Source organism: Cherax quadricarinatus, chromosome 72 (assembly GCF_038502225.1).
Source record: "Cherax quadricarinatus isolate ZL_2023a chromosome 72, ASM3850222v1, whole genome shotgun sequence".
Classification (NCBI taxonomy): Eukaryota; Metazoa; Arthropoda; class Malacostraca; order Decapoda; family Parastacidae; genus Cherax; species Cherax quadricarinatus.
This window is the reverse complement of record NC_091363.1, coordinates 11,912,226-11,924,308: the sequence shown is the minus strand read 5'-3', so window position 1 is coordinate 11,924,308 and position 12,083 is coordinate 11,912,226. Positions and strand designations below refer to the sequence as shown.

General features: G+C 39.5%; 1 protein-coding gene across 1 annotated transcript; it reads left to right on the top strand.

The window, feature by feature from the left end:
• Window positions 1–4,123: 4,123 nt before the first annotated feature.
• Window positions 4,124–8,615, top strand: LOC138854842 (pro-resilin-like). The gene is made up of 3 exons (XM_070100193.1): window positions 4,124–4,154; window positions 6,926–7,249; window positions 7,404–8,615. Exons 1-3 carry the CDS (start codon window positions 4,143–4,145, stop codon window positions 7,650–7,652), a joined length of 585 nt encoding a protein of 194 aa, XP_069956294.1. The 5' UTR covers window positions 4,124–4,142; the 3' UTR covers window positions 7,653–8,615.
• The last annotated feature ends 3,468 nt before the right edge of the window (window positions 8,616–12,083 follow it).

The window sequence follows — 12,083 nt, the reverse complement described above, 5'->3', positions numbered from 1 at the left end:
TAGAGGTTGTTCTAGGAAAGGTTGGAGGGAGGGGTTTAAAGAAGTTTTGTATGCGAGGGGCTTGGACATCCAACAGGCGTGTGTGAGCAAGAGTGTTAGGAGTGACGGCAAGTGGTTTTTATGACTTGACGTGCTGTCTGAATGTGAGCAAGGTAAAGTTTATGAAGAGGTTCAGGAAAACCGGTTAGCCGGAGTTGAGATCTGGAGCTGGGAAGTGCAGTGCCTGCACTCTGAAGGAGGTCTGGGGATATTTGCACTTGTGAACTGTGTGTGTGTGTGTGTGTACATATTTTATATTATTATTTTATTATCACACTGGCCGATTCCCACCAAGGCAGGGTGGCCCGAAAAAGAAAAACTTTCACCATCATTCACTCCATCACTGTCTTGCCAGAAGGGTGCTTTACACTACAGTTTTTAAATTGCAACATTAACACCCCTCCTTCAGAGTGCAGGCACTGTACTTCCTATCTCCAGGACTCAAGTCCGGCCTGCCGGTTTCCCTGAACCCCTTCATAAATGTTACTTTGCTCACACTCCAACAGCACGTCAAGTATTAAAAACCATTTGTCTCCATTCACTCCTATCAAACACGCTCACGCATGCCTGCTGGAAGTCCAAGCCCCTCGCACACAAAACCTCCTTTACCCCCTCCCTCCAACCTTTCCTAGGCCGACCCCTACCCCGCCTTCCTTCCGCTACAGACTGATACACTCTTGAAGTCACTCTGTTTCGCTCCATTCTCTCTACATGTCCGAACCACCTCAACAACCCTTCCTCAGCCCTCTGGACAACAGTCTTGGCAATCCCGCACCTCCTCCTAACTTCCAAACTACAAATTCTCTGCATTATATTCACACCACACATTGCCCTCAGACATGACATCTCCACTGCCTCCAGCCTTCTCCTTGCTGCAACATTCATCACCCATGCTTCACACCCATATAAGAGCGTTGGTAAAACTATACTCTCATACATTCCCCTCTTTGCCTCCAAGGACAAAGTTCTTTGTCTCCACAGACTCCTAAGTGCACCACTCACCCTTTTCCCCTCATCAATTCTATGATTCACCTCATCTTTCATAGACCCATCCGCTGACACGTCCACTCCCAAATATCTGAATACATTCACCTCCTCCATACTCTCTCCCTCCAATCTGATATCCAATCTTTCATCACCTAATCTTTTTGTTATCCTCATTACCTTACTCTTTCCTGTATTCACTTTTAATTTTCTTCTTTTGCACACCCTACCAAATTCATCCACCAATCTCTGCAACTTCTCTTCAGAATCTCCCAAGAGCACAGTGTCATCAGCAAAGAGCAACTGTGACAACTCCCACTTTATGTGTGATTCTTTATCTTTTAACTCCACACCTCTTGCCAAGACCCTCGCATTTACTTCTCTTACAACCCCATCTATAAATATATTAAACAACCACGGTGACATCACACATCCTTGTCTAAGGCCTACTTTTACTGGGAAATAATTTCCCTCTTTCCTACATACTCTAACTTGAGCCTCACTATCCTCGTAAAAACTCTTCACTGCTTTCAGTAACCTACCTACTACACCATACACCTGCAACATCTGCCACATTGCCCCCCTATCCACCCTGTCATACGCCTTTTCCAAATCCATAAATGCCACAAAGACCTCTTTAGCCTTATGTAAATACTGTTCACTTATATGTTTCACTGTAAACACCTGGTCCACACACACCCTACCTTTCCTAAAGCCTCCTTGTTCATCTGCTATCCTATTCTCCGTCTTACTCTTAATTCTTTCAATAATAACTCTACCTTACACTTTACCAGGTATACTCAACAGACTTATCCCCCTATAATTTTTACACTCTCTTTTGTCCTCTTTGCCTTTATACAAAGGAACTATACATGCTCTCTGCCAATCCCTAGGTACCTTACCCTCTTCCATACATTTATTAAATAATTGCACCAACCACTCCAAAACTATATCCCCACCTGCTTTTAACATTTCTATCTTTATCCCATCAATCCCGGCTGCCTTACCCCCTTTCAATTTACCTACTGCCTCACGAACTTCCCCCACACTCAAAACTGGCTCTTCCTCACTCCTACAAGATGTTATTCCTCCTTGCCCTATACACGAAATCACAGCTTCCCTATCTTCATCAACATTTAACAATTCCTCAAAATATTCCCTCCATCTTCCCAATACCTCTAACTCTCCGTTTAATAACTCTCCTCTCCTATTTTTAACTGACAAATCCATTTGTTCTCTAGGCTTCCTTAACTTGTTAATCTCACTCCAAAACTTTTCTTATTTTCAACAAAATTTGTTGATAACATCTCACCCACTCTCTCATTTGCTCTCTTTTTACATTGCTTCACCACTCTCTTAACCTCTCTCTTTTTCTCCATATACTCTTCCCTCCTTCCATCACTTCTACTTTGTAAAAACTTCTCATATGCTAACTTTTTCTCCCTTACTACTCTCTTTACATCATCATTCCACCAATCGCTCCTCTTCCCTCCCGCACCCACTTTCCTGTAACCACAAACTTCTGCTGAACACTCTTAACACTACATTTTTAAACCTACCCCATACCTCTTCGACCCCATTGCCTATGCTCTCATTAGCCCATCTATCCTCCAATAGCTGTTTATATCTTACCCTAACTGCCTCCTCTTTTAGTTTATAAACCTTCACCTCTCTCTTCCCTGATGCTTCTATTCTCCTTGTATCCCATCTACCTTTTACTCTCAGTGTAGCTACAACTAGAAAGTGATCTGATATATCTGTGGCCCCTCTATAAACATGTACATCCTGAAGTCTACTCAACAGTCTTTTATCTACTAATACATAATCCAACAAACTACTGTCATTTCGCCCTACATCATATCTTGTATACTTATTTATCCTCTTTTTCTTAAAATATGTATTACCTATAACTAAACCCCTTTCTATACAAAGTTCAATCAAAGGGCTCCAATTATCATTTACACCTGGCACCCCAAACTTACCTACCACACCCTCTCTAAAAGTTTCTCCTACTTAATCATTCAAGTCCCCTAGCACAATTACTCTCTCACTTGGTTCAAAGGCTCCTATACATTCACTTAACATCTCCCAAAATCTCTCTCTCTCTCTCCTCTACATTCCTCTCTTCTCCAGGTGCATACACGCTTATTATGACCCACTTTTCGCATCCAACCTTTACTTTAATCCACATAATTCTTGAATTTACACATTCATATTCTCTTTTCTCCTTCCATAACTGATCCTTCAATATTACTGCTACCCCTTACTTTGCTCTAACTCTCTCAGATACTCCAGATTTAATCCCATTTATTTCCCCCCACCGAAACTCCCCTACCCCCTTCAGCTTTGTTTCGCTTAGGGCCAGGACATCCAACTTCTTTTCATTTATAACATCAGCAATCATCTGTTTCTTGTCATCCGCACTACATCCACGCACATTCAAGCATCCCAGTTTTATAAAGTTTTTCTTCTTCTCCTTTTTAGTAAATGTCTACAGGAGAAGGGGTTACTAGCCCATTGCTCCCGGCATTTTAGTCGCCTCATACGACACGCATGGCTTACGGAGGAAAGATTATTTTCCACTTCCCCATGGACAATAGAAGAAATAAAGAAGAACAAGAGCTATTTAGAAAAAGGAGAAAAACCTAGATGTATGTATATATATATATATATATGCATGTGCGTGTCTGTGAAGTGTGACCAAAGTGTAAGTAGGAGTACCAAGATATCCCTGTTATCTAGCGTGTTTATGAGACAGAAAAAGACACCAGCAATCCTACCATCATGCAAAACAGTTACAGGTTTCTGTTTCACAGTCATCTGGCAGGACGGTAGTACTTCCCTGGGTGGTTGCTGTCTACCAACCTACTACCTATGTATATATATATATATATATATATATATATATATATATATATATATATATATATATATATATATATATATATATATATATATACGAATTTTTATAGAGTAAAACAGTCATTTGGATCAAGCTTCTCCCAGGCTCCTATGCCCTTAGGAGGCCGTGACGTCATGGCTGTGAGGAACATGCACCAGTATATAAACAGTTGTCATCCTTCACAGAGCATCAGTCCGACTCATCCTCCTCAACAAGAATGTCTCTCAAGGTACACTGCTAACCTCTCTTGTAGTACTGTGAAACACATTACATTTTTTTTATTTTTTTTTTTTATTTTTTTTTTTCATTTTGGTTATCTTTGCTTTATTCGGAGAAGTTAAACAATTCTACCTTGAGCTCCATTAAATCTCAGTTACTGCAGCCTCCTCACGCTCACTGGTCCCAGACAACAAATTTTATCCACCGCTAATGTTTCAGTATTATCGGTGGTAAACACGTTCGTAAACAAGTGCAGACATTCTCAGAAAACAACTTGTTAATTAATGGGGTTCTGCAGGTACTTTAGGGAACATTGTATTTTCAGGGAATCGAATCAGTTTTGTGGCGAGGAAGACTGCGTTTACTTGTCAGTCCTATGAGTAACTAGCAACAAGTCTAATGGTGTGAGTTTCATTTTTGACGGGGTGGAGCGGTAAGCTAGCGAAACGTCTGGGTCATATGAGTAAAATTTCCGGTTAACGAAATCGTAATGACACGATTGCAAACAAACCATACCACGGGCAGGTTCTGACCCCGCCCACGGCATGGTTCATAACAAATGACCCAGACCCGTGTCGATCAAGGAAAGGCATAGGTCAAATGACCAAAGGCTCCGGTTAACGGGTCATCATACGACCAACACCAGTGTCAGACAGTACGTACGTTGTGTCCTGGAGAGCGAAGTACCACAACCAGTCCCTTGTACCTTAAGAAATCGCCCTTGATTGTCAGTCCATTCGCTCCCTCAACTTCCATTTAAAACATTTAATCCGTGTGCACTGGTGGAGGCTCGATACTCCATCCGCTAATTGTGAGACGGACTCGCTACCTAGCAGTAACTCTTAAATCCATTGAGAACATGCACATTTTTTCAAAGTATTCGCTACAGTGCCAATATTTTATAAATTCTTGCAGAACCTGGATCTGTTGAAGCCTATACTCATTGGCACTGCCACGCAAAGGCCCTCCAACAAAAGGTATGCCCCCAGGATACCTATTGGTGCCATAAAAAAACAATACCAGTAAAAATAACAATAATTATAATGATAAATTAGACACATGTGCAACTCTTGGGTATCTTTATTGAGGAAACGTTTCGCCACACAGTGTTTTCATCAGTCCATACAAAGGAGAATCTTGAACAGGAGGAGAATGAGGTAATCAGTCCCTCAACCTTGAGTCGATGTGGTCAGTCCATCAATCTTGAATAGAATATGGCATATGAGCCATATCCTCCTGTTCTTCAAGATTCTCCTTTGTATGGACTGATGAAGCCACTGTGTGGCGAAACGTTTCCTCAATAAAGATACCCAAGAGTTGCACATGTGTCTAATTTATCAACGTGTCGGTTCTCTGAACCATTCCTCTACAATAATCATAATATTATCATTATTATTAATCCTTATTTTTGTAATGACTATAATAGCCACATTATTGCTTTCATACACAAGCTGTAAATTATGTATATTAGTTACAGTGTTTGACTTCAACCGTAGAAATGGCTGTGTTAATGTGCAAGTCAACTTTCTTTTTGAATTACAAGGATACTACAAGCCTGTTTATTAGAAACCTGTCAAAATTTACTTATGCAACTTTGAGAAAGGTTCGAATTTCTGCTAATATTTTTGAGTGATTCTGAAGGCTGACAATGATCTACAATAACTGAGGAGCATCACATAAGCGAAGGAATGTGTGTGGCCATTAAGACTGCCTTTGATTTTTTAATATATTTCAATGAGTTGAAGCGTAAAAGACATAGGGTTAACTTAAAATAACAAATTACTATTTTTCTATTTACATGTCTTCTCTCGGTGTAGAATACTATGTTTATATTTTCCAGATGCATAAGCACCAATCTTCTTTTCCACCAAAGAAATAGCAGAGATGTGGTATTTGATGCAGAGATGTGGTATCTGATGCTGAGACGTAGTATCTGATGCAGAGACGTAGTATCTGATGCAGAGATGTTGTATCTGATGCAGAGACGTAGTATCTGATGCAGAGACGTAGTATCTGATGCAGAGATGTGGTATTTGATGCAGAGATGTGGCATCTGATACTCTACCTCTTGGCTTTTAACGTGTTCTAGTTTGTCACTGACCTCACACTGCAAAAAAAAATATTTGTGTAGTCACGCCCATATAAACCATTTGACTTTACCTTGCCTATATTACAAAGTATCTTGTTCGTGGTCATCACATCGCCTGTGATTTTTGTCTCACGCCATCTCACTCTTGCACCTGTAATTCTTGTACAAATTTGAATGTTTTTAGTTATGATTGGCCACTACGCTGGCAGTCGTGTCGCAGATATTTTTTATTGAGCAATGTAGCCAAACCAAACTTCTTCTAATCTAAGGTAACCTAAACTATTCTTACATAACATAATTTAAGTCAAGATGAAGAAAGCATTTGTAAAGGAAGAAGTTCTGAAATTGACATTGCAAGCCTCGTAAAAAATGTGTGTGTGTGTGTGTGTGTGTGTGTGTGTGTGTGTGTGTGTGTGTGTGTGTGTGTGTGTGTGTGTGTGTGTGTGTGTGTGTGTGTGTGTGTGTGTGTGTATTCAACTGTCTATGGTTGAGACTCAGGGGTCGAGTGCTCATCTACGTGTTCTCTCCTATTTGTGGTTGCAGGGAACGAGTCTCCGCTCCTGTGTGTTGTGAGAAAGTGAGAGAACTTTTATCTGTTGGTTGGAATCCTAATGTTTGATGAATAGTACAGTAAATATATTTTATTCTGAAAACAATAATTTTTGTACATTGAAAAGATAAACTGTGAACAGGTTGTACTGGTCGCCACACTTGTGGTGGGCTCCATGTCCCTCCCTGATGCTCCCTCACAATTCCGTCCCTCGTCTTCTGGCCCTACCTACGGACCCCCAACACCAGGACCAACATACGGCCCTCCAACACCAGGACCAACATACGGCCCTCCAACACCAGGACCTACATACGGTCCCCCAACACCAGGACCAACATACGGCCCCCCAACACCAGGACCAACATACCGTCCCCCAACACCAGGACCAACATATGGCCCTCCAACACCAGGACCAACATACGGTCCTCCAACACCAGGACCAACATACGGTGTCCCAACTTCTGAGGTGAGTATAGCTCATAGTGGACAATGTTGCCAACACGTACTTGTGATCATTCTATAAGCAAACTAGTGACCAATCCAATAAAGCATTACATGGCATTACACAGGCACCAGTTTGTGGCCGCTCTCAAACATAATGTATGTTATTATTACTCCAGGCTCCTGCTCATTACAACTTCACCTGGCAAGTGAAGGACGACGCCTCTGGCAACGATTACGGTCACCAGGAGACTCGTGATGGTGCCGACACCCAGGGCTCCTACTATGTTCTGCTTTCTGACGGTCGTCTGGAGAGGGTGAAGTACACTGTCAACGGTGACTCTGGCTTCGTGGCCCAGGTGGCCTACGAAGGTCACTCCACATCCCAGCCTCAGTCCTACTACACACCAACTCCTGCCTACGGCTAACGCATCAGTAACCCTAGATGACTTAAACGACTCGTCTTGGATATAGGCTTAATTTTATAAACTCTGACTACGATCACGGTAAAAAAAAATTCTACCCCAAACTATTTCATTAGTGAAAACATCTGCCTTCTTTGTATCTCTAACTTAAAAAAAAAAAATTCTTCAGTCCTATCGACATTATATTTGCTTTTGTCAGACTTCGTCCTTCCAAGCAACCTGGTCCATACTTCTCCTTCTCCCGATGATTCTTGTGTTCACTATGTCATACTACTCTAGCCTTTTGCAATATATTAATGAAATAGGTCATACCCATTCTGCCATAGTTAAAGAATACGAAAGAAATGTTCCCTCTTCTTATTTTAACATCTCTCTTCTCTGTCATGTTAGAGACAACAACTCTTCAATAAGTTTACCCACTGCCAGAAATATCTATCCATATTGTAGCCCTTACAAATATCGTCTTGTAGAACTAGCCCTTGTGCGTATCATTCCTAATATGAATTTTAGTCTCGATTTTGTACCTGTGATGCTTTGGATTTTCTCCCTTTCACAAATGATCTGCTCCTCAGAACACACATAACTCTAGGAGTTCCTCGTCTCGTCTCACCAACCGGCGTTTCGGTCCGACTTGGACCTACTATTTATGGTATTGTGTCTTTTTATTCTTTGTCGTCTCTGCCCTGGGCTCTTTCCTAACCTCTTACCCCTAAACGTCGTTTGAAATGTGATCTCCGGATTATAAATTGTACCATTTCATGTCTATGGTTCACCAAAAAGTAACTTTACTGCGCTCATGGTTAACGCTGAGTAATACTGTACATGAATAACATACATGTTGAACGCTATAATGGTATCTTTATTTCGGAAGTAAAGATGGCAAAGGTTTGCACATGTTTCTTATTCGTCTACTTGTGGGTATTGTATTCCTTTAATTTAACAACACTGTAGATATATTTGTGTAAATAAAGCATTATATAAAATAATTTGATATATTTTATTACATTTCCCAACTTTTAGAACCCATCTAATAGTTTTTCTATGCAATAAAATACTTAGGTTATTAACATAAGAATTTTATTATTATTATTATTATTATTATTATTATTATTATTGCACTCATTGGTCATACGACGCCATGATGGAATGGAAGGCAATCAGTTTCGAGTCATGGAAGGGGAAGTCATATCCCAGCTCCTCGGAATAAGAGCTCCTTCTGGCGTCAAGAAACTTCCCTTGAAGGCAAAGTATACGAAAAGAGGGGCAATGAGGAGGCCTACTGGCCTACGCTCAGCATGTCCTTCTCAAATTCAGAATCTTAGGAAAGAAATGTAACAGAAAAAAAGTCACGGGAAAAATTAAAAACAAGTCACAATTTTGGCTAGGAAAAAGAAAATCAGTAAACAAGTCAGTGTGTGGATCAAGCGCTAGGAAAGATTTTTTTTTAGGTAGTTTTATTTGACAGTTATTCCATATATAGTATATAGTAGATAAGTGTTTAGAGAAGCGACAAGTTGATGAATGAGACAATTGTATAATATTTGGGTATCTTCATTATGGAAACATTTCGCCAGCCAGTAGCTTCCATAACCATTCTTCTCTGTATTGGTCTGAAGAAGAAACTGGTTGGCAAATCTTTCCCACAATCAAGATACCCAAGTGTTCCACTATTCATACGATATATACATTTTAGCGACATAAGTAGGGGGAAATAAATGACTGTAAGCATAGACAATATTGTCAGTGTGAACGCTGTCGATGATGATAATGTCAAATAAGATAAATGCCACGTATGAAGAACTCATACAATCTATGTTAATTAGCGAACAGGCTTGAATTATAATATTGTAGAAATCATCCTAACCGGTTTTGGTGACAGCGTGTCGAGAGGTGTTCTTGCAGCGTGTGGGCGTCATGTGTTACACCTGTGTTCGTCCCTCACCTGTGAAATACGAACGATGCAACTATGAGCAGTAATTCTTGAACTAATAACGCTTGTGAAAGATGCAATACTAAGGTCTTTATAATCGGAACTGCAACACTTGGGTTTCTTCCTGGGTAGACGTTGCTTCAACCAGTGAGTTTTTTAGTTCAATACAGAAATGATCTACGAAGACAATGGAAGACAAGGAATATAATATAATCAGCCTCCAGCCCTGCAGAAGACGAGTCATCATTTTAGTATTGATCCTGAAGAGCGAAACGTTGCCACAATAAAATGTCACATTAGTTGCATCAATGTCCATTTACCTAACATGTAGTAAGAACTAAGTACAGCTCTGAGTTTTCTCATTTACAATAAGGACGAGATGTGAGTGAGGCTTCGTAGCCTCGGTGGACACAATAAAATTTTACATGTAAAATAACCTTCCTGGCTGTTATAATCATTTACAACTCTGAATGGAAAATTTTTAACGGAGGTTAAGGCAGGAGAAGGATAATTCAGGGTAAGTAGTCGTGTGATTTATAAGGTTGCCAACTGGGGTTGTGTAGGCGATTGTGTAGTTTATGTCTAAATGTGAGGTTGTCTAGTTTGTTACGGGGCTTAGGTCACAATGTTGAGGTTTGTTAGGAATGTAAAAATGATGAAAGGAAAAGGGTTGTTGTGGAAGTTTTGGAGACGTAGTGTTAATGAGGAGTAATGTGTCTGTGTACTTTTCTAATTGTGGTTGTAGAGGTCGAGTCTCGGCTCCTGGCCCTGCATCTCTGCTGGCCGCTACTGGTTTTACTCTTTCATGGCTGCTTGAGCCCTATCATGCATATTCTTGAAGCTATGTATAGATACTGTCTTTACAACTTCGTATTCTGGGTCGTTCCACTTACTGACCACAATAAGGCAAAAGGAATATTTTCTAACATCTCTGTGATTCATTTGTTCTTTTAACTTTCAGCTGTGATCTCTCGTGCACCTGAGATCCGCTTCTCAGACTTTCCCTGTCCAATCTGTCAATTCCTCTGAGCATTTGTACGTCTTCATCATATCTCTGGTCCTTCTGTCATCTATTATAATCAGATTTAACCCCTTAGTTTCTCCTCATATGTTATAACCTTCAGATCTGGGACTAGTTTCGTTGCAAACCTTCTCACTTTTCTCAGCTTTATCATATGCTTAACCAAATGTGGGTTCTATATTGATTTACTGATACTCCAAGATGACCAGTGTTGATGTTCCTGAGATCAACACTTACATTTGTAAGTCTCACGTTTGCTGCAGCGGTTGCTAGGCTGTGTCTCAGGCGATATGCTTGGAACTATGCTCACCCCGTGATCCTTCTCTTTCAGGGAGGTTTACAAACATTGTCCCCTGAGGCTGTACACGTTTACAGACGTCTTTGTCCTTTACGATTTCCATAACTTTGCATTTGCTGGTGTTTATTATTTGTGTTGTGCAAAAAATTAATGTGTTTATGCTAGAGTTTTCTATTATTATGCTATTAATGTTGATAAATTCATAATTTTGTATTTTATGAAGTATTTGGTTTAACTTGAATATATGATTAAAAACTGTTAACTAAGATAAAATGAGAAAAATAATAAGGAGAAGAAGAAAAAAAGACGAAAAGAAGAAAAATAAGACAAAAAAGAAGAAAATAAGACAAAAAAGAAGAAAATAAGACAAAAAGAAAAAAAGAAAAAGAAGGCGAAGAAGAAGTTGAAGATAAACGAAAGAAGAAAGTAATATAGAAAAAAGACAACACCGTATGAGAAATTCAACAGCGTTATCATAAAAAAAAATGAAGGAAAAAGAAGGGAGAAGAAATAAATGAGGAACAAGAATAAGAGAATATGTAGAATAGAGAAATAAAACTTAAACATTATAAAAAAGAAAAACAAAAAAAAAACAAATCTATCAAAAATGCATCAAGAATAACTAGAATAAAACAAGAATTTAATTCAGGAGAATGTAAGCAACACAACAACGTAAATATGTTACAGCAACACAGTGCGTAAATTATATTTTCAGTTTCTAACAACTTCTCGTAGCAACTATGTTAGTTATTCTTCCGTCTACTGACGTATAATCTACATCAGTTATGATGTGCTACACTTGTTACTAAATTCAATGTAACTGTGACTGGGAAACTTTAGAGTACTAATATCCTAAGTCTCTCTTATTAGTTTTAAAGGTTTAAACATGTTGTTAGACAAAGTTGAAACAGTGTTGTTAGACAAAGTTGAAACAGTGTTGTTAGACAAAGTTGAAACAGTGTTGTTAGACAAAGTTGAAACAGTGTTGTTAGACAAAGTTGAAACAGTGTTGTTAGACAAAGTTGAAACAGTGTTGTTAGACAAAGTTGCAGCAGTGTTGTTAGACAAAGTTGAAACAGTGTTGTTAGGCAAAGTTGAAACAGTGTTGTTAGACAAAGTTGAAACAGTGTTGTTAGACAAAGTTGAAACAGTGTTGTTAGGCAAAGTTGAAACAGTGTTGTTAGA